This window comes from Phyllobates terribilis, unplaced genomic scaffold (assembly GCF_046119375.1).
Source record: "Phyllobates terribilis strain yellow unplaced genomic scaffold, ASM4611937v1 Scaffold_9__5_contigs__length_417890890, whole genome shotgun sequence".
Lineage (NCBI taxonomy): Eukaryota > Metazoa > Chordata > Amphibia > Anura > Dendrobatidae > Phyllobates > Phyllobates terribilis.
The window spans coordinates 221,200,529-221,228,521 of record NW_027362769.1 but is presented as its reverse complement, the minus strand read 5'-3'; the positions used below and the strand labels follow the sequence as shown (position 1 = coordinate 221,228,521).

At 44.8% G+C, this 27,993-nt stretch overlaps 1 protein-coding gene across 2 annotated transcripts in view; it reads right to left on the bottom strand.

Moving 5' to 3' along the window:
* Nucleotides 1–27,993, bottom strand: part of SNX29 (sorting nexin 29) — a 564,851-nt gene that overhangs the window by 401,980 nt on the left and 134,878 nt on the right. For both annotated transcript variants that reach the window (XM_073647695.1, XM_073647696.1), the window contains exon 14: nucleotides 18,344–18,423. In XM_073647695.1, coding sequence (XP_073503796.1) covers nucleotides 18,344–18,423 — 80 coding nt within the window. The remainder of the gene's footprint in view (nucleotides 1–18,343; nucleotides 18,424–27,993) is intronic.

Below are 27,993 nucleotides of genomic sequence, written 5' to 3'. Positions count from 1 at the left end.
AATGTAGAAACGGTATTGCTGTGCTCACGTTAATTCTCTTATTACTTCTTTCTTTCAACCACTTCAGGTTGCAAAAACAGTGAAGCAGTAAAAAGTAGTAACATATTCATTCATCGGGTGGCTTCGTTTGGAAGCCGTCTGGTCTCTTTAATAGAAGATGCTGGGAAAAAAAGATGCCAAAAATACTGCAAAAATGTTGCTGGAGACGCCACAGCAAAAAAAGACATCAAGTTTTTCCTGAAACGGCTTTGTGAAAGAAAACCCTGATGGCCCTGCTGTCCGATAATAGACATCATGAGCACATACCCGTGACAAACGACCATAGCATTGTATTACTTTGCAATAGTTTTCTTAACATGCGGCATGTTGGCATGGAATGACGTACGTGGTGTGTGAGACATCAAGCAATGAAGTTGAGAACCTCTCCTCCGTAACAGTACCGACCAGATGGCTTGAGGGACAATTGTTACATCACCATTATAAGTTCAATGGCTACACAAAGATAAAATGCACAGTTTATAGGGGACCTGTTGAGAAAATGACCACGGTTGTAAAGTTATGGTAGTGCTTCAGGACCTAAAAAAAGTGACCGGTTCCTTTTAAAAATTAATTTCCTGTTAAAAAGTATTAATAATTAGGTCACTTGTCCTATTCTAGAAAGCATGATGTAACCCAAATCCACAGGCATTTAATATTCTTTTTTTTGGTGATCTTTTTTATTTATTAGCAATTTTTTTTTTTAAATATTAGTTTTGAAGACAATCATAGTCTAAGCATTTAAAGTGACATAAGATACATTTTAGTTTTGTTTGTTTTTTTTAAGGTCTATAGATTCTGCTTCGGACAGCTGTCTGAGTTTCTATTTTCTGTGACATGCGCGAAACAAAAAAACGTGCCAAGACATAGCATTGAATAGCGCTCTGATTGTGCAATGCAAAGCTCGCCACCTGCTATCCTAGTTTAACTGAACATCTGACTGCAATGTACACAAGAACTCCAACTAAAAATAAGTCTTCATCTACGATTTATTAATGAGCTCGGATCAACTAGGAGAAAAAAAAATAGAAAAATGTTAAAGCAGCAGTGCCCCTGAGAGCCCATGTTATGTAGTACATACAGTCCAAAGTACTAATGCTATCAGTTTGAACATAGGTAAGGATGGGACGAAAACTAGAGTATCACTGGATTAGGCCTTTAAGGACTCTTCACTTGCTGCAAAACTGCCAAAAGGTCATACAAATCTGGAACCACCAATGTGAACAGGCTTTGAACATTTCCGGATGATTAAGAGATCCAGCTATTACTAACTCCATACATGAATGGCGGATGTGTACCCTGCATGTATGGAGCGGGCTCGGCAGTGGAGCTCACTCTGTACAGTGCAGCTCACTCAGTACAGTGCGGGGACCAGCGGTATTATAATTCAATGTATTATACAGTCGGTACCTGAGAGTAATTGCTGTGATTGAAGGTAGCATTTTGACCTCTTAAATGCCCCTGTCAATTTTGACAGAGGCATTTAGGTTAGAAACGGGAAGGGTGGCACTTACGACGCCCATCGGGCCCCTCCATGAAGCGATGAGGTGCCAATGGATTGCCAGCTAGGGTTCTACTAAAGGCTCATGTATCTTCCATGCTACTATTACTATGATATCCAGCTGAGACCAATAATTATTCTCCCATACGGTGACCGCCAAAATGAAATAATATATCTTTGTTTTTTTTAGTTATGTCACAGCCCCCAAAATATTGACTGAAAAGTCATCAAAAAGTCGTATGGACTACAGCTTGCTCCGTAACAAATTAGCCCTTATACAACTCTATCAGCAAAAAAATGTAAAAAAAAAAAAAAATGTGGTCCAACATAGTAACTAGAGTCAATTTTATATATATTTTTTACCTGGTAAAACAAAAAAAAAAATAGGAAAAAAACAGGGAAAAAAAAAACATTCAATACAGCAACTCGGAATAGAACAGTGTTCAGGAGGTGGAAAAGGAGGAAGTACCCATAGATAATGGCCTGCTCACTTGTGTGTGTTGTTTTTGGTGTCAATAAATGGTCCGGCCCTGTCCCATATAGACAAGATGGAAGCCTGCACTCAACGTCTTACATAAAGAAGTCTTGGTGGATCAGGACTACGTGGCTGTAATGAAAGTCAGTGAGCCAAGAACTCCCAAAACTCAGATAACTTATTGTAGTGATGTTCAGTAACTATGCGTTTCGGGGTCAGCTGAACCCCTTCTTGATAACATTTTTATCCTGAAGGGGTCAGTCCTTAACCTGAAAAGTGTAGTTACTGAAAATCACTAATAAAATTACCAGAGTTTCAACAGTTCTTGGCACAAACATTAGTGCAGCCACAGAGTCCCGATCTATCCAGACTTCTTTATGTATAAATAAGGGATCACAATAACTGTACTGACAGGTCGAACAAATTTGCCAGGTCATTTTTAAAGAAAAATGACTGTCTTAAAAAGAAGCAAAACAAAAAAAAAGGCAGAGTTTTGATTTGTTTTCCAAAATTCCATCCCGTTAGAAAGTTATTTTTTATATTTTTCAGTCATTCAAAACTACAAAAAAAACAAACCCTCATATGGCTATGTCAACATAAAAACAAGAAAGTTTTTTGTAATTTTTGGAATAAACGGAATGAAAAACTAACGCATCAAAAGGAAAAATCACCAGCTCTTTAAAAAGATGTTCATGATTTATGTGAATTAAACTTATTTATTAATGAAAATTACACAACTTTTTAATATATTTGCATTTCAGTTCCTTAAAGCTTGTAGATTGTAGATTTCTGCTTGTGTGAAAAGTTAAAGGGGTTGTCCAGCAGAACAAAAATACTTTCCATTGTGTTCGAAATGTTCTATAATTATATAACATTTGTTTCCAGCTGGAGTATTATAATGACACTTGTTAATATACTTTATTGTTCGCCCCAATGTCCAAGATTGAGGGCACCTTTTGTCAACTCAGGGGCTATACTCCGGCATTAGGTCCAAGAAACGAGAACATTGCAAGTGTTGGCAGTTGACCATCAGTGTGTGTGAATGGGGCTGGCTGACTGGATAATTTCAATAGCTAAGCCAGCCTCCTTCTCCATCTTTGCATCAGCCACGAGAAAGCTTAGATTGTGAAATATGCCAATCAGCCAGATCCTTTAATACAAACGATGCTGACACAAACAGGGTGAGGATGGTCTCCCATCTCAAAACCACACTGAAAGGGAAGCTACTGGAACGGCACCATGGAGATGAAATCAAGATATCTGGGCAAATATGAAAAATAAAAAGTACTGTATATTAGCTTTCCATTCTAAGTAATAAGATTCAAAATGAAGACTAATTCTTTAGAATTTATCTGCTTAAAGTGGTTGTCCTGACCAGCGGAAAACTTCAGAAAGCACGGCAGTTTGTTGAAAGTGAGCAGTGTGTAAGATACACCCGGTTAGGATTTGGCTCTGCTTGCTGGTTTGTGCGGTCATTAAATGACTTCAAGTATGCGATTTCCATACCTGTGGTCAGGTGACCAGCAGCTTCTTGTCCACTTCTCACAAAAGAACAGAAAGAGGAAGGAGAGAAGAGGATGAGAAGCTAATGAGCACTTCATCGTAGGTGGGCATCCGGACCCCAGGTGTTGGCCCAGCAAGAAGGAAGGCACATGAGAAGAGAGGACTTAGAACACTCAAGGAATCTCAGGAGCAGCAGGACAAAGTCGAGCCCAGCAGAAATGGAAGCAAGTCATGCACAGAAGGTGGAGCACACCAAACAGAAGTCTACTGAAGGAACATCTCAAGACATCAGCCAGGAAGTTAAAGCTTGGGCGGAAATGGATCATGACCCGAAGCACATTGCCAAAATGGTAACAAAGTAGCTTAAGGATAACAAAGTCAATGTTTTGGAGTGGCCATCACAAAGCCCTGATCTCAATCCTATTGAAAATGTATGGGTAAAGCTGAATAGGCAGGTGCGAGCAAGACTACCTACAAACCTGGATCAGTTACACCAGTTTTGTCAGGAGGAATGGGCCCAAATTCAGACCAACTATTGTGAGAAGCTTGTGGAAGAATATCCCAAACGTTTCACCCAAGTCATTCAGTTTAAGGGCAATGGTACAAAATACTAATGAAATGTATGTAAACTTTTGACTTTGCAGTAAGTAATAAAAATGCCTTAAAACATTCTCTCTCTCATTATTCTGGCATTTGGCAAATATTAAAAATTATGGTAATCCTAATTGACCTAAAACGGGAAAGGTTTATTCTGATTTCTTGTCAGATATTGAGAAAAACATGAATGTGTGTCTTTTTATATAGTGTATGTAAACTTCTAGTTTCAACAATATGTGTGTATGTCAATTGGCCTTAAATAGGTCGAAGGAGAGGACTTCATTGATCCATGCTGGGCAACCTGCAAAACCACAACATGGAGCACAACAGAGAGCAATGGACCCAGGAGTAGGGAGTGGAGCCCAGGATATCCAGAACAGGCGTGTAACACACAGCCCATATGAAAATTGCAAGCACTTGAACCAGCAAGCAGAGACAAATCTTAACAGTGTGTGTGCGCTACAGACTTTTAGGACTCGGCAAGCTGAGGTGTTTGGAAAAAAAATTGTACCAGGCTGGACAACCCCTTTAAGGAAAATAATTAAAAATAAATTGAACTGGAGTAACACAGCACTCTTCAAGAATAGAAAGAATGCAGGGTATGAGCATTCCTTCATACATTCATGGCAAACGGTGCCAACGCGTTTTGGCACTGAACCAGTAACTTCTTCAAGCTATCACTTGTAAGGGAAAGGTTCTATGCACTGTACAATTGACCAATCCGTCGGGGGTATATGGCCGGCTCTGTCATATGCGAATATACAGTGGCGTACATCACCCACTGACTGAACAAAAACGTCTACCGTGCAATATACTTTATTTTGACCAAATGCACATTTTTTCAGGCTTCTGTCAGGGGAGTAAAGTCCTATTTGAAGCACATTATATGTGAGGAGCTTTTCCCAGGATATACACTAAAAGTAGAAAGGAGACTCAGTGTGCACAAAGCCTGAGCCGATCTTCACACAGCTATGTAATGACTGGTGCTTTACATATCACATTACGGCTGTGATCGGCTGGAAAGGTCACTTTAAGCTGCAAAATAAATTATGATTACTTACGGTAATGTTCCTATTCTCTCCTTCTTATGCAGAAATGAGACAAAATGAAAAGTTCGGACAACGAAGGTAATCTGTTTGAATTACCTAGGAGAGGAGGATGGAGCGCAGTCTTTCTGTTTGTTTAACAAATCAGGTCTTCAATCTTTCCATTTAATGGGCAGATTACGGCACAATGAGTAACAAGGTGAAAATGAAAAATTAAAGCCAAATTGCTGACTTTAGTGCTACAAGGTCTTATTTATAACGGTTTCCAATTACTAAGAGGAAAAAGCAGCTCCTGGACTTGTAGCCATTAATAATTGAGACCACTATCTCGCTATTACCATTTTTCAAGATAATACGATGCTGCACCGCAATGTAATTAATTGAACAGCAGCTAGGAAACACAATTTATTTACAACCCAAGATCCTTTAACCATGTGTTAACATTTCTGACAGCCGACCTTGGCCGACACACACTTCTCACCATTCATTAAGTGTTCGCAACAGGAGATGGGACCGAGGGCATTTCTGCTTGGAGGACCTGACAGACCTTTCTGTACCGATAGACCCCCTCCACGGGTGCAAATGTATATTTTAAGCTCATCTCATAACATTGCTGTCCGTTGTCATTTCATTATGACTTGCTTCAGTGCAAATATACTATATATATACACACACATATACATATATATATATATATATATATATATATATATATATATATATATATATATATATATATATATATATATTATGAAATATATACATGTATTCTGTCTAGCTCCAGACAGAAGCAGGCATGGAGCATTTACAGGTAAGAGGAGTGTGTATAGCGCCGGAGATCGCGGTATGAGTGGACACTGAACGCATACCGCGATCTCCAGCGCCATACTTACATACTTACCTGACCGGGAGGAGCATTGCCACAGTGCCAATCTTCGCTGTAGACCGGGGCAGGAGTGAGGCGTCAGAATCGGTGCATGAGCATGGCGCCGGACAACGTGGTATGGGCACGCGCGTACTCCGGTGCCACACTCCTCCCTCGGCCTCCGGCAGAACAGGACACCGCAGCGCTGGAGCACAGAGAAGAAAGGTGAGTATAAGTGTTTAATTTTTTGTATGTGTGCAGCGTGAAAGGGATGAGGGGGCCACAAATACCAGGATTCGGGGATGAGGGGGCCACACATACCAGGATTGGGGGGGGGTGAGGGGTACCATGCATACCAGGATTGGGGGGTGAGGGGACTATGCATACCAGGATGAGGGGTACCACACATCAGGATAGGGGGGTGAGAGGACCACGCATACCAGGATTGGGGGGGTGAGGGGACCATGCATACCAGGATTGGGGGGTGAGGGGACCATGCATACCAGGATTGGGGGGTGAGGGGACCATGCATACCAGGATTGGGGGGTGAGGGGACCATGCATACCAGGATTGGGGGGTGAGGGGACCATGCATATACCAGGATTGGGGGGTGAGGGGTGCCATGCATACCAGGATTGGGGGGTGAGGGGTGCCATGCATACCAGGATTGGGGGGTGAGGGGTGCCATGCATACCAGGATTGGGGGGTGAGGGGTGCCATGCATACCAGAATAGGGATGAAGGGTACCATACATACCAGGATAGGGATAAGGGGTACCATACATATCAGGATAGGGATGAGGGGTACCATACACACCAGGATAGGAATGCGGGGTACCATACATACCAGAATTGGGACGAGGGGTGCCATGCATACCAGGATGAGGGGTACCATAAATATCAGGATTGGGGGATGAGTGGTGCCATGCATACCAGGAAGAGGGCTTTGGTACCATACATACCAGGATTGGGTGATGAGGGGTGCCACGTATACCAAATTTGGGATGAGGGGGCCATGCATACCAGGATTTGGATGAGGGGTGCAATGTATATCATACCATATTTGGAATGAGGGGTGCCATACATACCAGGATTGAGGATGAGGGGTGCCATGCATGCCAGGATTGGGGATGAGGGGTGCCATGCATGCCAGGATTGGGGATGAGGGGTGCCATGCATACCAGGATTGGGGATGAGGGGTGCCATGCATACCAGGATTGGGGATGAGGGGTGCCATGCATACCAGGATTGGGGATGAGGGGTGCCATGCATACCAGGATTGGGGATGAGGGGTGCCATGCATACCAGGATTGGGGATGAGGGGTGCCATGCATACCAGGATTGGGGATGAGGGGTGCCATGCATACCAGGATTGGGGATGAGGGGTGCCATGCATACCAGGATTGAGGATGAGGGGTGCCATGCATACCAGGATTGGGGATGAGGGGTGCCATGCATACCAGGATTGGGGATGAGGGAGCAGTGCATACCAGGATTCGGATGAGGGGCCATGCATACCAGGATAGGGATGAGGGGTACCATTTATACCAGGATAGGGATGAGGGGTACCATGTATACCAGGATAGGGATGAGGGGTACCATGTATACCAGGATTGGGGATGAGGGACCAATGCATACCAGGATAGGGATGAGGAGTGCCATGCATACCAGGATAGGGATGAGGAGTGCCATAAATACCAGGATGGGGGTGAAGGAACCATGCATACCAGGATTGGGGGGTAAGGGGACCCTGCATACCAGGATTGGGGAGTGAGCGGACCATGCATACCAGGATTGAGGGGTGAGGGGACCATGCATACCAGGAATGGGGGGTGAGGGTACCATGCATACCAGGATTGGGGGGTGAGGGTACCATGCATACCAGGATTGGGAGGTGAGGGGACCATGCATACCAGGATTGGGAGGTGAGGGGACCATGCATACCAGGATTGGGGGGTGAGGGGTGCCATGTATACCAGGATAGGGATGCGAAGTACCATGCATACCATGATGAGGGATTGGGTGACATGCACACCAGGATGAGGGGTACACATGCATACCAGAATAGGGATGAGGTGTACCATGCATACCAGGATAAGGGATGGGGTGCCATGCATACCAGGATAGGGATGAGGGGTGCCATGCATACTAGAATGAGGGATTGGGTGCCATGCATACCAGGTTTCTGGGTTGAGGAGGCCATACATACCAGAATTGAGATGAGGGGTGCCATGCATACCAGGATGAGGAGTACCATAAATACCAGAATAGGGATGAGGGGTACCATGCATACCAGGATGAGGGATGGAGTGCCATGCATACCAGGATTGGGGGATGAGGAGGCCATACATACCAGGATTGGGGGATGAGGGGTGCCATACATACCAGAATAGGGAAAGGGGTACCATGCATACCAGGATGAGGAATGGGGTGCCATGCGTACCAGAATAAGGGATAGGGTACCATACATACCAGGAATGCAGGATGATGGGTGCCATACATACCAGGATTGGGATGAGGGGTGCCATGCGTACCAGGATAGGGATGATCGGTGCCATGCATACCAGGATGAGGAATGGGGTGCCATGCATACCATGATGAGGGATAGTGTACCATACATACTAGGAATGGAGGATGATGGGTGCCATACATACCAGGATTGGGATGAGGGGTGTCATGCATACCAGGATTGGGATGAGGGGTGCCATGCATACCAGGATTGGGATGAGGGGTGCCATGCATACCAGGATGAGGTGTACCATACATACCAGAATAGGGATGAGGGGTACCATACATACCAGGGTGAGGGATGGGGTGCCATGCATATCAGGATTGGGCGATGAGGAGGCCCATACATAACAGAATAGGAATAAGGGGTACCATGCATACCAGGATGAGGAATGGGGTGCCATGCATAATAGGATGAGGGGTACCACACATACCAGGATAGGGATGAGGGGTATCATACATAACAGAATGAGGGATGGGGTGCCATACAAACCAGGATTGGGATGAGTGGTGCCATGCATACCAGGATAATGGATGGGGTGCCATACATTCTTGGACAGGGATGAGGGGTGCCATGCATACTAGGATAGGGATGAGGGATGCCATGCATACTAGAATGAGGGATTGGGTGGCATGCATACCAGGATTGGGGATGAGGAGGCCATACATACCAGGATTGGGCGATGAGGAGGCCATACATACCAGAAAAGAAATAAGGGGTACTATGCATACCAGGATGAGGAATGGGGTGCCATGCATAATAGGATGAGGGGTACCACACATACAAGGATTGGGATGAGTGGTGCCATACATACCAGGATAAGGGATGGGGTGCCATACATACTTGGATAGGGATGAGGGGTGCCATACATACTTGGATAGGGATGAGGGGTGCCATGCATATTAGAATGAGGGATTGGGTGGCATGCATACCAGGATTCTGGGATGAGGGGGCCATACATACCAGAATTGGGATGAGGGGTGCCATGAATACAAGGATTGGGGATGAGGGGTGCCATGCATACCAGGATTGGGATGAGGGGTGCCATGCATACTAGGATGAGGGATTGGGTGGCATGCATACCAGGTTTCTGGGATGAGGAGACCATACATACCAGAAATGGGATAAGAGGTGCCATGCATACCAGAATTGGGGATGAGGTGTGCCGGGCATACCAGGATTGGGATGAGGGGTGCCATGCATACCAGGATTGGGATGAGGGGTGCCATGCATACCAGGATTGGGATGAGGGGTGCCATGCATACCAGGATTGGGATGAGGGGTGCCATGCATACCAGGATTGGGATGAGGGGTGCCATGCATACCAAGATTGGGATGAGGGGTGCCATGCATACCAAGATTGGGATGAGGGGTGCCATGGATACCAGGATTGGAATGAGGGGTGCCCATGCATACCAGGATGAGGGATGGGGTGCCATGCATAAAAGTATTGGGGGATGAGGAGGCCATACATACCAGGATTGGAGATGATGGGTGCCATACATACCAAAATAGGAATGAGGGGTACCATGCATACCAGGATGAGGAAAGGGGTGCCATGCATACCAGGATGAGGGGTACCATACATACCAGGATAGGGATGAGGGGCATCATACACACCAGGATGAGGGATTTGGTACCATACATACCAGGATTGGGGGATGAGGGGTGCCATGTATACCAAATTTGGGATGAGGGGTGCCATGCACACCAGGATTGGGGATGACGGGTGCCATGCACACCAGGATTGGGAATGAGGGGTGCCATGCATACCAGGATTGGGGATGAGGGAGCCATGTATACCAGGATTGGGGATGAGGGAGCCATGTATACCAGGATAGGAATGTGGGGGAGATGAGGGGTACCATGTATACCAGGATAGGGATGAGGGGTACCATGTGTACCAGGATTGGGGATGAGGGGTACCATGTATACCAGGATTGGGGATGAGGTGCCAATGCATACCAGGATAGGGATGAGGAGTGCCATGCATACCAGGATAGGGATGAGGAGTGCCATAAATACCAGGATGGGGGTGAGGGGTGCCATGCATACCAGGATGGGGGTGAGGGGTGCCATGCATACCAGGATGGGGGTGAGGGGTGCCATGCATACCAGAATAGGGAAGAGGGGTACCATACATACCGGCATAGGAATGCGGGGTACCATACATACCAGGATAGGGATGAGGGGTACCATGTATACCAGGATAGTGATGTGAGGTACCATGCATACCAGGATGAGCGATGGGGTACCATGCATACGAGGATGAGGGGTACCATACATACCAGGATAGGGATGAGGGGTATCATACATACCAGGATGAGTAATGGGGTAGCATGCATACCAGGATGAGGGATAGGGTACTATACATACCAGGAATGGAGGATGATGGGTGCCATACATATCAGGATTGGGATGAGGGTTGCCATGCATACCAGGATAAGGGATGGGGTGCCATGCATACCAAGATAGGGATGAGGGGTGCCATGCATACTAGGAAGAGGGACTGGGTGGCATGAATACCAGGTTTCTGGGATGAGGAGGCTATACATACCAGAATTGGGATGAGGGATGCCATGCATACCAGAATTGGGATGAGGGATGCCATGCATACCGGGTTGAGGGGTACCACACATACCAGGATGAGGGATGGGATGCCATGCATACCAGGATTGGGGGATGAGGAGGCCATACATACCAGGATTGGGGGATGATGGGTGCCATACATACCAAAATAGGGATGAGGGGTACCATTCATACCAGGAGAGGGATGGGGTGCCATGCATACCAGGGTTGGGGGATGAGGAGGCCATACATACCAGAATAGGGATAAGGGGTACTATGCATACCAGGTTGAGGAATGGGGTGCCATGCATACCAGGATGAGGGGTACCATACATACCAGGATGAGGGGTATCATACACACTAGGATGAGGGATGGGGTGCCATGCATACCAGGATTGGGGGATGAGTGGTGCCATGCATACCAGGAAGAGGGATTTGGTACCATACATACCAGGATTGTGGGATGAGGGGCGCCATACATACCAGGATTGGGGCATGAGGGGCGCCATGCATACCAGGATTGGGGCATGAGGGGCGCCATGCATACCAGGATTGGGGCATGAGGGGCGCCATGCATACCAGGATTGGGGCATGAGGGGCGCCATGCATACCAGGATTGGGGCATGAGGGGCGCCATGCATACCAGGATTGGGGCATGAGGGGCGCCATGCATACCAGGATTGGGGATGAGGGGCGCCATGCATACCAGGATTGGGCATGAGGGGCGCCATGCATACCAGGATTGGGCATGAGGGGCGCCATGCATACCAGGATTGGGCATGAGGGGCGCCATGCATACCAGGATTGGGCATGAGGGGCGCCATGCATACCAGGATTGGGCATGAGGGGCGCCATGCATACCAGGATTGGGCATGAGGGGCGCCATGCATACCAGAATTGGGATAAGGGATGCCATGCATACCGGGTTGAGGGGTACCACACATACCAGGATGAGGGATGGGATGCCATGCATACCAGGATTTGGGGATGAGGAGGCCATACATACCAGGATTGGGATAAGGGGTACTATGCATACCAGGTTGAGGAATGGGGTGCCATGCATACCAGGATGAGGGGTACCATACATACCAGGATAAGGGGTATCATACACACTAGGATGAGGGATGGGTGCCATACATACCAAAATAGGGATGAGGGGTACCATTCATACCAGGAGAGGGATGGGGTGCCATGCATACCAGGGTTGGGGGATCAGGAGGCCATACATACCAGAATAGGGATAAGGGGTACTATGCATACCAGGTTGAGGAATGGGGTGCCATGCATACCAGGATGAGGGGTACCATACATACCAGGATGAGGGATGGGGTGCCATGCATACCAGGATTGGGGGATGAGTGGTGCCATGCATACCAGGAAGAGGGATTTGGTACCATACATACCAGGATTGGGGGATGAGGGGCGCCATACATACCAGGATTGGGGCATGAGGGGCGCCATGCATACCAGGATTGGGGCATGAGGGGCGCCATGCATACCAGGATTGGGGCATGAGGGGCGCCATGCATACCAGGATTGGGGCATGAGGGGTGCCATGCATACCAGAATTGGGGATGAGGGGTGCCATGCATATCAAGATTCGGATGAGGGGTACCATGCATACCAGGATGATTTATGGAGTGCCATGCATACCAGGATGGGGGTGAGGGGCGCCATGCATAACAGGATTGGGCATGGGGGGCGCCATGCATACCAAGATTAGGTATGTGGGAGCCGTGCATACCAGGATTGGGCATGAGGGGGGCCATGCATACCAGGATTGGGGATGAGGGGTGCCATGCATACCAGGATTGGGGATGAGGGGTGCCATGCATACCAGGATTGGGGGTGAGGGGTGCCATGCATACCAGGATTGGGGATGAGGGGTGCCATGCATACCAGGATTGGGGGTGAGGGGTGCCATGCATACCAGGATTGGGGATGAGGGGTGCCATGCATACCAGGATTGGGGATGAGGGGTGCCATGCGTACCAGGATTGGGGATGAGGGGTGCCATGCATATCAAGATTCGGATGAGGGGTACCATGCATAACAGGATGATTTATGGAGTGCCATGCATACCAGGATGAGGGATGGGGTACCATGCATACCAGGATAGGGATGAGGAGTACCACACATACCAGGATCGGGGGTGAGGGGTGCCACGCACACCAGGATTGGGGATGAGGGGTGCCATGCATACCAGGATTGGGGGTGAGGGGTGCCATGCATATCAGGATTGGGGGTGAGGGGAGCCATGCATACCAGGATAGGGATGAGGGGTGCCATGCATTACAGGGTAGGGATGAGGGGTGCCATGCATTACAGGGTAGGGATGAGGGGTGCCATGCATACCAAGATAGGGATGAGGGATGCCATGCATACCAGGTTAGGGATGAGGGGTGCCATGCATACCAGGTTAGGGATGAGGGGTGCCATGCATACCAGATTAGGGATGAGGGGTGCCATGCATACCAGATTAGGGATGAGGGGTGCCATGCATACCAGATTAGGGATGAGGGGTGCCATGCATACCAGGATTGGGGGTGAGGGGTGTCATGCATTACAGGATAGGGATGAGGGGTGCCATGCATTACAGGATAGGGATGAGGGGTGCCATGCATACCAAGATAGGGATGAGGGGTGCCATGCATACCAAGATAGGGATGAGGGGTGCCATGCATACCAAGATAGGGATGAGGGGTGCAATGCATACCAAGATAGGATGGCGGGGACAGAATGGGGGCAGCACAAATACCAGGAGGGCATGGGAGACCATATACCAATAAAAATGTAAAAATACTCGCCACCCAAGTGTAGAACGGGTTCAACGGCTAGTTAATATAAATATATAAATAAATATATATATATATATATATATATATATATATATATATATATATATATATATATATATATATATATATATATATATATATATATATATATCTATATATATATATATATCTATATATATATCTATCAAAAAAATAAAGGGAACACTCAAATAACACATCCTAGATCTGAATGAATGAAATATTCTCATTGAATACTTTGTTCTGTACAAAGTTGAATGTTTTGAATGTTCTGACAACAAAATCACACAAAAATCATCAATGGAAATCAAATTTGTTAATCAATGGAGGCCTGGATTTGGAGTCACCCCCAAAATTAAAGTGGAAAAACACACTACAGGCTGATCCAACTTTGATGTAATGTCCTTAAAACAAGTCAAAATGAGGCTCAGTATTGTGTGTGGCCTCCACGTGCCTGTATGACCTCCCTACAACGCCTGGGCATGCTCCTGATGAGGTTGTGGATGGTCTCCTGTGGGATCTCCTCCCAGACCTGGACTAAAGCATCTGCCAACTCCTGGACAGTCTGTGGTGCAACGTGACGTTGGTGGATGGAGCGAGACATGATGTCCCAGATGTGCTCAATCGGATTCAGGTCTGGGGAACGGGCGGGCCAGTCCATAGCTTCAATGCCTTCATCTTGCAGGAACTGCTGACACAAGCCAGCCACATGAGGTCTGACATTGTCCTGCATTAGGAGGAACCCAGGGCCAACCGCACCAGCATATGGTCTCACAAGGGGTCTGAGGATCTCATCTCGGTACTTAATGGCAGTCAGGCTACCTCTGGCGAGCACATGGAGGGCTGTGCGGCCCTCTAAAGAGACGCCACCCCACACCATTACTGACCCACTGCCAAACCGGCCATGCTGAAGGATGTTGTAGGCAGCAGATTGCTCTCCACGGCGTCTCCAGACTGTCACGTCTGTCACATGTGCTCAGTCTGAACCTGTTTTCATCTGTGAAGAGCACAGGGCGCCAGTGGCGACTTTGCCAATCCTGGTGTTTAGTGGTAAATGCCAAAAGTCCTGCACGGTGTTGGGCTGTGAGCACAACCCCCATCTGTGGAAGTCGGGCCCTCATACCACCCTCATGGAGTCGGTTTCTAACCGTTTGTGCAGACACCTGCACATTTGTGGCCTGCTGGAGGTAATTTTGCAAGGCTCTGGCAGTGTTCCTCCTGTTCCTCCTTGCACAAAGGTGGAGGTAGCGGTCCTGCTGCTGGGTTGTTGCCCTCCTACGGCCCCCTCCACGTCTCCTGGTGTACTGGCCTATCTCCTGGTAGCGCCTCCAGCCTCTGGACACTACGCTGACAGACACAGCAAACCTTCTTGCCACAGCTCGCATTGATGTGCAATCCTGAATGAGCTGCACTACCTGGGCAACTTCTGTGGGTTGTAGAGTCCGTCTCATGCTACCACGAGTGTGAAAGCACAACCAACATTCAAAAGTGACCAAAACATCAGCCAGAAAGCATTGGTACTGAGATGTGGTCTGTGGTCCCCACCTGCAGAACCACTCCTTTATTGAGGATGTCTTGATAATTGCCAATAATTTCCATCTATTGTCTATTCCATTTGCACAACAGCATGTGAAATTGATAGGAAGCAACACTGATTGACAAAGTGGACAGTTTGATTTCACAGAAGTTTGACTTACTTGGAGTTATATATATATAGCTATTGAACCCATTCTATGCCCGGGTGGCGAGCATTTTTATTGGTACATTTTTGTGCTATGTTAAAGGGAACCTGTCACCAGAGATAACGCTGTTAACCTGCAGATATTGGGTTAATCTGAAGGTTAATAGCGTTTATTATGCTGCCTGGTGACTGCATGCAGCCGAATGCAGCAGTGAGAAAATTAACTTTCTTTTCTTCGCCAGCATTAGGTTTCAGACACGGGGTGGCGCCGGTTCAGTCATTGCTCTAAAAATACAGAGCGGCGCCTGTAACCGCGCCCCCGGCCCTGACTGACAGCCGGCCTTAATGTAGAGCCAGTGTCAGTCAGGGCCGGGGGTGTGAATACAGATGCCGCTCTGTATACCCAGAGCAGTGACTGAACTCATGACTGAAACAGAATGCTGGCGGGAGAATAAAGTTAATTTTCTCCCACCAGCATTCGGCTGAGTGCAGGCGCCGGGCAGCATAATGACGCTGTTGCATCATATACTCAGTACTTAGACTGAATGTATCACTGTGAATGGATCACTGTTGCATGCTGATCAATTTTATTATTTGCTATGCAACTGTGAGCAACTGAAGTCCCAGTATGCAGATAACATACAGGTGCTTCTCACAAAATTAGAATATCCTCAAAAAATCTGTTTATTTCAGTTCTTCAATACAAAAAGTGAAACTCATATTATATAGAGTCATTACAAACAGAGTGATCTATTTCAGGTGTTTATTTCTGTTAATGTTGATGATTATGGATTACAGCTAATGAAAACACAAAAGTCATTATCTCAGTATATTAGAATACTTTATAACAACAGCTTGAAAAATGTTTTTAAAATCTTAAATGTTAACCTACTAAATGCACTCAATACTTGGTCGGGGCTCCTTTTGCATCAATTACTGCATCAATGCGGTGTGGCATGGAGGCGATCAGCCTGTGGCACTGCTGAGGTGTTATGGAAGCCCAGGTTGCTTTGATAGCAGCCTTCAGCTCATCTGCATTGTTGGGTCTGGTGTCTCTCATCTTCCTCTTGACAATACCCCATAGATTCTATATGGGGTTAAGGTCAGGCGAGTTTGCTGGAAAATCAGGCACAGTGATACTATTGTGTGTAAACCAGGTATTGGTACTTTTGGCAGTGTGGACAGATGCCAAGTCCTGCTGGAGAATGAAATTTCCACCTCCAAAAAGCTTGTCGGCAGAGAGAAGCATGAAGTGCTCTAAAATTTCCTGGTAGATGGTTGCGCTGACTTTGGTCTTGATAAAACACAGTGGACCCACACCAGCAGATGACATGGCTCCCCAAACCATCACTGATTGTGGAAACTTCACACTAGACCTCAAGCAGCTTTGATTGTGGCCTCTCCACTCTTCCTCCAGACTCTGGGACCTTGATTTCCAAATTAAATGCAAAATTTACTTTCATCTGAAAACAACACCTTGGACCACTGAGCAACAGTCCAGGTCTTTTTCTCCTTGGCCCAGGTAAGACGCTTCTGGCGTTGTCTATTGGTCATGAGTGGCTTGACACAAGGAATGTGACACTTGTAGCCCATGTCCTGGATACGTCTGTGTGTGGTGGCTCTTGAAGCAATGACTCCAGCAGCAGTCCACTCCTTGTAAATCTCCCCTAAATTTTTGAATGGCCTTTTCTTAATCCTTTCAAGGCTGCGGTTATCCCAGTTGCTAGTGCACCTTTCAATACCACACTTTTTCCTTCCACTCAACTTTCCATTAATATGCTTGGATACAGCACTCTGTGAACAGCCAGCCTCTTTAGCAATGACATTTTGTGGCTTACCCTCCTTGTGGAGTGTGTCAATGTCTGCCTTCTGGACATCTGTCAAGTCAGCAGTCTTCCCCATGATTGTGGAGCCTACTGAAACAGACTAAGTGACCTTTTTAAACACTTAGGAAGCCTTTGCATGTGTTTTTTTGTTAATTATTCTAATTTACTGAGATAATGACTTTTGTGTTTTCATTGGCTGTAAGCCATAATCATCAACATTAACAGAAATAAACACTTGAAATAGATCACTATGTTTGTAATGACTCTATATAATATATGAGCTTCACTTTTTGTATTGAAGAACTGAAATAAATAAAATTTTTGAGGATATTCTAATTTTGTGAGAAGCACCTGTAGCTTAGATAAACTCTAACCAAGGCCCTTATATCATATAATTGGCCACAGGTAGGGGATCATATTATTGATCGTCAGCTATAATAAAAAGAGAGGCAATCACAGCAGAGAGACCACAACAACAGATTTATTACCTCCCTATTCTACCATTGGACATAAAAATTAGTGATAATGATCCCTCTACTTTACACTGCCTGGGAAGTTTTAATTAACAAGAAAAATGTTTTTCCTATTTTCCGCTGTCTAAACCTGGGGCAGCATCTTACGGTAGGGCGCGTCTTATTTTCCCCCATTAACTGAGGATTTCTCCAAAACTAAACTGATTTTATAAGGGGAAAACAACAGCATCATCAAGACACCGTAAGGCTATGTTCACAACGTTGCGTTTTTGCAGAGTTTTTTAATGCAAATTTTAGTAGCGTTCTTTCACCCATAGAAAGCAATGAGCACTTGCCAAAAAAACGCAACCATGGGTTTTTGCTGCATTTTTGATTGAGCAGTTTTCTCTTCCAGCAGCATTATTTTTCAATTTATTACTGTTACATAATAATCCAGCGTTTGACTTACCATCATTTTGCCCCTCTTTCTTCAGCATCTGCACCGCGCCGACATACTTCTTCAGCTGCACCTTCAATACCTCGTTTTCCCTGTCCAAACATAATGGGAAGACAATGCATCATGCAGTCATCGTACAGGATTTAGAGCGAGGCGCTGTTAATGCAAACATTCCTGAAATAAGAGACAGATGATTCTATTGTTTAAAGTGCACCAATTATCTCCACATAAGCAGGTAGCCACTCTCACATGCCGGCCACCGCTCACACCAACAAAGCCCATAAATCATCAAGTGTCTCGGAATACACGCCTGCTTCCAGGGAAATGATAAGCTGTATTTTCAGGAGTAAGCTATAGGAAAGGAGGGTTCCTTTTACAAAGACAAGCTGACAGGTGCATTTACATAAAGAAAGTTACACATATGTAGGATACATACACAGCGGACAGTGATCATCTAATGTGTGAAGGAAGCACTACCTGGGAGAAGTGGCACACTCCATTGTAGGAATAGATGGCAATGTACGGTCATGGTCAAAAGTGTTTGCTCCCTTAAATTGTTCCAGAAAATGAAGTATTTCTCCTGGAAAATTATAATAGCTACACATGTTTATTTCCTTTTGTGTTTGTGTGTTTTTTCTGTACATGTTTATTTTCCGTCTGTTTTATTTTCCTTTTACCTTCCTTTGTTTTGGAACAACACAAAAAAAGGAGAAAAAAAAAAGGCAAACTGGACATCATTTTACACAAAACTCCAAAAATGGGCTGGACAAAATTGTTGGCAAACAACTCTGTTTCAAGCATATGATGCTCGTTCAAACTCACCTGTGGCAAGTAAGAGGTGTGGGAAATATGAAAGTCACACCTGAAACCTTATAAAAAGGGGAGAAGTTGACTCAATCATTGCATTGTGTGTCTGTGTGTGCCACATTAAACATGGAGAACAGAAAGTGGAGAAGAGAACTGTCTGAGGACTTCAGAACCAAAATTGTTGAAAAATATCAACAACCTCAAGGTTTCAAGTACATCTCCAAAGATCTTGATGTTCCTTTATTCATGGTGCGCAATGTAATCAAGAAGTTTACAACCCATGCAACTGTAGCTTATCCCCCTGGATGTGGACGTCAGAGAAAAATTGATGCAACGCAGGATAGTCCAGATGGTGGATAAGCGGCCCCAATCAAGTTCCAAAGAAATTTAAGCTGTCCTGCAGGCTCAGGGTGCATCAGCATCAGCGCGAACTATCCATCGAAATTTGAATGAAATGAAACGCTATGGCAGCAGACCCAGGAGGACCACACTGCTGACACAAAGACATAAAAAAGCAGGACTGCAGTTTGCCAAAATGTATGTGAGTAAGCCAACATCCTTTGGTCTTGTGGCCAGATGAGACCAAGATGGATCATTCTACTTTTTACCAAAAAAGGAATGAGGCCTACAAAGAAAAGAACACAGTACTTACAGTCAAATATGTTGGAGGATCAAAGATGTTTTGGGGTTGTCTTGCTGCCTCTGGCACTGGATGACTTGACTGTGTGCCAGGCATCATGAAATCTGAAGATTCCCAAAGGATTTTAGGTCGCAATATAGTGCCCAGTGTCAGAAAGCTGGGTTTGCGATAATGTCCTGACAAGGACAATGACTCCAAAACATACTTCAAGAAACACCCAGAAATGGATGGAAACAAAGCGCTGGAGAGTTCTGAAGTGGCCAGCAATGAGTCTGGATCTAAATCCCATTGAACACCTATGGAGAGATCTTAAAATTGCTGTTGGAAGAAGGCGCCTTCAAATATGAGAGACCTGGAGCAGTTTGCGTAAGAAGAGTGGTCCAAAATTCCAGTTGAGAGGTGCAAGAAGCTTGTTGATGGTTATAGGAAACTATTGATTGCAGTTATTTATTCCAAAGGGCGTGCAACCAAATTTTAAGTTGAGAGTGCCAACAATTTTGTCCATCCCATTTTCGGGGTTTTGTGTGAAATTATTTCCAATTTGCCGTTTTTTTCCTCTGTTTTTGTATTGTTCCAATACACTAGAAGAAGATAAAAATGTGTATAACAAAACATGTGTAATTGCAATCATTTTCTGGAAGAAATACTTCATTTTCTGAAACACTGTAAAGGGAGCTAATTTCTAACATTTTCGGTCATGACGGTATGTAACCTAAAATATACACTGTGTAATGAAATTTTTTTAAAGGACTCGAGCACATGACCCTATTTTTGGTGCGAGTGCGATCTGACAAAACATCAGATCACACATAGATCAATGTTATTCTATGTCCGATTTTTTCCGCAGACTGACTCAGTCAACAGAAAAAAATCGCAGCATGCCCAAGTTGGATCTGATTGGATTGCGCTTAGCCATGCAAGTCAATGAGTCCGTGGAAAAAAAAATAAAAAATCAGACTACACTTGGATGACAGCTGAGTGCAGTCAGAGTTTCATGAACTGACAGCATGGAGAAGCTAGAAAAAAAAATTTCCATTTTCTCATCCAAGAAAATCAGAGCGCACTATGATCAAACTCTGATCAGAGTGTGATTAGCATATCTGGCCTGATTCTCTCGGATGAGAAGAAATACGGTGGTGTGACCTTAACTTTAAGGGAACAATCCGCAAGGTTTATGCTTCAAACCTGTTATCAGGAATGGTGGTGGCGTCACGAAGATTATCTTCTAACCTTTGGCACATTCAGCATAACAGAAAAATAACTCTAAATATTGTATTCAAATGGGTGGTGGAGCTGCTCTTCCAAACAGTCAAGTTATTCAGTCGCATTCCCGGCTTGATTGACATCTTAAAGACCGGATTCAACCCCATAAGCCACCTCCTTCAGCAATGGCAGATGTGTAAATGTAGATGAAACGTCAAATATACCTTCAATGCGCATGTGTCGTTTCTCAGGGTGCCTTTTGATGAACCATCAGGTGCTGGATGTCAATCAAGCCAGGAGGAGGACCGGTGAAGTCTGACAGTTCGGGAAAGCGGCCAACCCTTTTGACTTCTCACTGCTGATTGAATGCAGCGTTTAAGGTTGTGTTTTTCTGTTTTGCTGAATCTGTAAGTACGCAGATCCTCATTGTGAACCTGTCACCATCATGGATTAAAAGGTTGGTGGACTTTTAGGGGGCCTAAATTCTGCCGACAGAGTACTTGTCAACTTGTAGCATATGCACCCTAGGGGATACATGGTACAGGGCTAAATGATAACTATGGGGTGATAACTCTGTCAAAGACAACTTTTCTTTATTTTCCCTTGGTTTTGGGATATTATTGTTGGATGGTTCGTAAACAAATACTTTTGTGCTACTTCTCCATCTTTAAAATTTAGAGACAAGTCCTTTCCCACCAATTCTCGGCATCTCTTGGCATGGGCATAGAGCTGTACGCTGTCAGTCATGTTATTTTGTTCACGTGATCTTTTTTGGGCTACAGGGAACTTGGCTTGACATTGCTTAGAAACATTGCTGTGGACAGCCGAAAAGCCCAAGTCAAGCTGATAACTGGGGCTCCTGAAAAGACCACTTGAGTGATCATGGAGACCACAATTGTAGCCAAATTAACTTAACTAACATTCCCTATTAAGTTGCATCATCACATTACAATTCTTTTAACTTCTTTTGTTGAATGTAGAAGCATAAGTATAGAGTACAGTTCAGCAATTACAAGACCATACTGTGCTTATATAGTTTTAGATGTTCATACAACACGAAATAAGTCCTAACTTTAGTCTTGTACTAGAATGAATAGCAGTAATTGTACACCTCCAGGTTAGGGCCAATTGACATGGTTGGTTCATAGAGAAGTATGCAACTGGGGTATATCACCCCTTAGCCTTCCACTAAGTCTAGAGGTCAAGCAGGGCCTAAGAGTTTCAGCAGTAATGAGAAAAGCACACTAAACTCTCTACTTTAGAAAAGTTTTCCAGGCAACCCCTATTTTTTAAAGTGGCTGTCCATTACTTTGATATTGATGACCTATGATACAGAGCGGTCTTCAATATTAGAGTGATTGGGATCTTACAGTTTACACACCCAACGATCAGCGTATTAGCTCGAGTTATCAGCTCTTCTAGCCGCCAGATATAAACTGTGTGCGGCGCAAAAACAGTACAACTCTATTCAGTATGAAGTGGCCATAGCCAAGTACTGCACCTCAGCTCTTAATTACAAAAGGATAGGTCGTCGATAGCGTTTGGTGGACCAATTAGTAGGACTATGGTTTATCGGCCATGTCAGTAGACTCTGGCCAATGGATGGGAGGCTCGCCCTTATGTCATTCTCTTACCTTCCGGGATCACTAGTGAGACATCAACATTGCAGCGTGACGCAACCATGACTTCACACCAGCCCTGCTACTGAAATGCCGCGCTGGTGATCCCGTAAGGTAAGAGATTCACGAACCTCCACTCCAGAGACTATTAGAACACAGGGTGAAGGAACTGCACACCTAAAGGCACTTGGAGATGCTTTAAATAGGATTTATTGTCAGTATTTCATATCCATTGGTTACACCTTGGTAAGTATAGTATTAAGATTTTGAGTGAAGAGTCTTCATCAGACGTATAGGCTATGTGCAATACATATAGGAGTCAAGGGGGTCCAAGCTTCAGGGTGGGATTCCCCCAAACAGGGACAACCAGTATCCTGCTATATCAAGCCCAACGGTGTGTTTCAGAGACTACTGACCTGGCCAATGGTCCAATCTACATTTCTCAATTGGTGCATATTAAAGATAATATATCTCTTGCTAAATAGCTGGCACCTACTGATGGAAGTCTAGGTTAGGTCGTTTAAACATAAATGAATACTTGAAGAGAAAAAATACGACCATATAAACCCAACACAATTATAAAAATTAACTTTTATTCATAAATAGTGTAAAAAGTTTACTTCATAATATAGGGTACAATGCAGAAATACAGAAAAACACATATCATGTAGAAAAAACCGTCTCACTGAAGGGACGATGCGATCCGCATATATAGGGGGCCTCGGCGCCACAGCAAAAACATATATATCTAGTCCTTCATCTGTTATACCAATACAGAGGACTAACAAATAGCCACATTATAATACCCATGGTAGTATCCATATAACAGTGCATATCATAAGCAGTACTTAGAAATTCCTCAAAGAGGACTCATGATCAGTATTAGCAAAATGCCATGTGCCAGCACCTAGACTGTACTTGTCAATATATCGAATGCACGGTATAAAAATAGATAGATACAAAATAGAATGAAGAGCAAGTGCTGCATATTATCAAGAGGATTACCTGGGCCACAGGCTGTGATGCAAAGGATCCCCCACGTGGATCGCTCGCCCACCCCAACGCACGTTTCGGCGTTTGCCTTCTTCAGGGGGCGTCAACTTCCTAGAGGGGAGTGTGGATTTAAATATTGTGTTTGGCCAATCAAATGGAGGGGGTGGACCCGTAGTAACGCGCGTAGCATCCCCGCTGCCGAGCAACCGGTGACGCGGGCGTCATGCAAGGAATCACATGACGGTCACATGGACCCACGTGATGCAGGTCCTTGCATGAAGACGCCAGGCGGCACGGGGCACTCAGAAAGCGGCGACGCTCGTGCGTAAGGTCCTATTATACTCACATAGATGGGGAACATAACGGAAGGTATATATTCACATTGCGTGATTTATATATTCACCACCACCACTTCTCAGGTGTATGGATGTGTCGTATTATATCACACTGTCCCAATCGAGCAAATTAGTATTATGACAGTCAGCATATAAAACATCATTACATCAACTGCATATATCCCCACATAAGAAGACTGCTATAGATCATTTTCAGTCCCATATATACATAGGTAAACATGTAAAGACCAAATTGTCACAATAGTAATATATAATAAATGAAATCTCAAAGGGATAACATCCTATATATCATCATAAATTCCCAAGGAACCATATCTAATGTGGGGGTAGTGAACTTCCCTGATCTAGATATAATAAGACAATAAGGTCTATGAAGATCTTAGAGCACAAGACAGGGATCCACAATATAAATATATACATCACAGTAATTGCTCCCAAATGAAATTAATACATTCAATATATTCTTATTCACATATTGATCCATGTGGTATCGGCCATAATGTAGACACGACTCGTCGGAAGAAGTAAGGTGCAAACGGATGGTGAAGAAAACTGAAAATTAAAAGAAAATTTTAAAATCATAAAAACCACAACAAGAATATGTGACAGGAGAGAAGTTAAAGGAAGGGAGCGAAGCTGAGACTCTCATTAAGTCCATTGGGATGTACAGTATTAAGTCGCCAAATCCATCTAGATTCAAGCTGAGCCAAGCGTTGGCTCTGTTTACCTCCACGAATACCGATTCTCAACGCATCTATCCCCCGAACCCTCAGGAGGGAACTATCACAGTCATGATGGAGTTTAAAGTGTTTTGGTATAGTCCTGAGTGTGGAGGGATCCGTGCAGTCGGTCGCCGCCAATATCCCCAATATATGTTCTCTTACTCTCACTTTAAGTTGGCGCGTTGTTAGACCAACATAAATAAGCTCACAAGGGCAGGTGGCATAATAAATAATAAAACGTGAGATACATGTAATACGACATCTTATTTCATAAGTTTTAGTACCAGCTGCATTGGAAAAAGTACTGGTTCTATCCATGTTGGGGCAGGCGACACATCGACCGCACGGAAAACTCCCACAGTCAGGACCCGAAACTCCAAAAATTGTAGAGATGCCTGATGCAGTTTGATAATGGCTGTGTACAAAGTAATCATGGAGATTCTTGGAGCGGCAGTAATGGGTGGGCGATCAGGAAGAATTTTTGACAATACTGGATCTATCATAAGGATAGGCCAGGCTTGAGTCAAACATTTCCTCATACGTCCAAATTGTCCATGGTAGTTTGTTATAAATCTTGGTTTGTCATTAATCTTGGGACTTCTTTGTGAATAGAGCAAATCGTGCCTATTAGAATATTTGGCACGATGATACGCTCTTTTAACCACCCGTTTACTGTAGCCTCTCTCATAGAATCTCTTCTTCATGTCCATAGACTGTCTATCAAAATCTTCATCACCGGAACAAAGTCTGCGAAGACGCAGAAATTGTCCAGTGGGTACTGATCGAACCATCCACGGAGGGTGGGAGGACGATGCGTGGAGAAGCATATTCGTGGAGGTATCCTTTCTATAAATTTTTGTTTGTATCAAATTATTATAGTCCCTCTTAAGGGTAATATCAAGAAAGCTAACTGTATCAGTATCCCAATTAAAAGTGATGTGAATATTCATATCATTACTGTTGAGGAGTTGTACAAATATTCGCAAGTCCTCAACTGAACCCTGCCAGATCAGCAGGATGTCATCAATGTAGCGCGTCCAAAAAGGGACGCGCTCCATTGATGCCCGCAGATCCGGCAGGGAGAGGTCCCTCTCCCACAGCCCCAGGAACAAGTTAGCGTAGGCTGGCGCAAAAGATGCACCCATGGCTGTACCCTGGAGCTGTAGGTAGAAGGACCCCTTGAAGGTGAAAAAGCTGTGGGTAAGGGAAAATTCCAAGAGGCACATCACCAAGTCGACTATATCTTGTGGTAAATTGGAGGTATTAAGAAAGAACGCACAGGCTCTTAGACCATCCACATGCTTAATATTCGTATATAATGATTCCACATCTCCTGTCACAAGAATCATCTCTGGATCCAGGTACAGTCCATCCACTTTCTTAAGTAGATCGCCTGTGTCTAAAAGAAATGATGGAAGGCTTTCAACTAGCGGCTGGAGTTTACTGTCAATCCATCGGTTGACATTCTCTAGAAAGTTCCCTGTTCCAGAGATGATTGGGCGCCCAGGTGGTGAAGACATATTCTTGTGAACTTTGGGCAACAAGTAAAATGTGGATATCGTCGGTTCATTAACCAATAGTGCTGAAGCCAGTCCGGCAGTGATGGTCCCATCGGCCACGGCTTTATGAATAATTTTAGACAATTGAGATGAGAAGGAGGCCAAGGGATTAAATGTCAAACATTTATAGCAGGTTTTATTATGAAGCTGTCTAAAGGCCTCTCTCTCATACATGTCTTTTGGCCAAAGCACGATGTTCCCACCCTTGTCGGCCGGCTTCAACACTATATTGGGGAGGTTCTGGAGAGCCCGAAGGCGATCCCGCTCCTGTGTGGTTAGGTTATCCTTCTCTATATATCGTGGCATGCGTTCAAACTCTCTCGTGACTACCTGTACAAATAAGTCTATATTGGCGCACGTGGACAGTGGGGGAAATTTCTTGGACCTTACTCTAATAGATGCAGGGATCTTACCTCCTTCTTCCATATTGTGTTCCATGGAGAGTTCATCCAACGTACGTAAGGCTACTTGTTCCTCTTCTGTTGGAAAGAGATTAAATTGTGTCTCATCAAAAAAGTGTTTTTTGAACATCAAGGACCTCGCAAATAAATGGAGGTCCTTGATGGCCGAGAAGACATCAAAATTACTTTTAGGCGAGAAGGAAAGGCCCCTGCCTAACAGGGCAAGGTCCATATCAGTAAGTTTGTAACTACTAAGGTTAATTACCTTATTATCCCCACTGTCCACGGGCGCCTGTCTAAACTGTCTACGTCTATAGGGATGAAAATTCGTGTCCCGTGTCCTCTTCAGGCTTAGTCCTGACCGTGTGACCACCGAGGAAGACGTAATGCTAGATGAATCACTAAGAGATGAACATGATGTGATGGAGGACGAACGTTGTACTACAGAATGTTGAATATTAGTCTTTCTCCAGTGGTAGACCATATTGGAAGAGAAATCTCTTTGGTCCCTCGCCATTTTATTGGCCTGTGTATCATGAAGTTTTTTTACGCATAAATCCAAGTTCTTATCAATTTGTGCGTCAAATTCTTGAAGTTTCTCACTCGGGCAACTACTTCTGAGTGTATTCTGTGCTTCATCAATAGAAACATCCAGAGCTGTAATGGCCTTCGTGTTAAGATCGATTAGTAATTGCATAAATCCAAATGAACACGTATTACAATGGTCTTCCCAACTGGAGATAAAGTCCGTATCCTCCACCACAAATGTAGGGATCACCCGAACTCTCAGACCTCTCGGGATAAGTTTATTGGTGATGTACCTCTGTAGGAAGGCCCTATTCCACCACAGCTTAGTCCGCTTCAAAATAGATGACTGAATGGACCGGACCTGAGAATCCCAGCTCCGCTCACTTTCCACCTGTGGTTCCGCACTGCCTACACCAAATACCTGATCCATCTGACCAAGCCAGGTCTTTTCCTTGGCTCTAAAGTCCATCACTATTGGAAACAAAAATTCTGTGCATAACACAAACACAATAATCCAATCTACATTTCTCAATTGGTGCATATTAAAGATAATATATCTCTTGCTAAATAGCTGGCACCTACTGATGGAAGTCTAGGTTAGGTCGTTTAAACATAAATGAATACTTGAAGAGAAAAAATACGACCATATAAACCCAACACAATTATAAAAATTAACTTTTATTCATAAATAGTGTAAAAAGTTTACTTCATAATATAGGGTACAATGCAGAAATACAGAAAAACACATATCATGTAGAAAAAACCGTCTCACTGAAGGGACGATGCGATCCGGTTTTTTCTACATGATATGTGTTTTTCTGTATTTCTGCATTG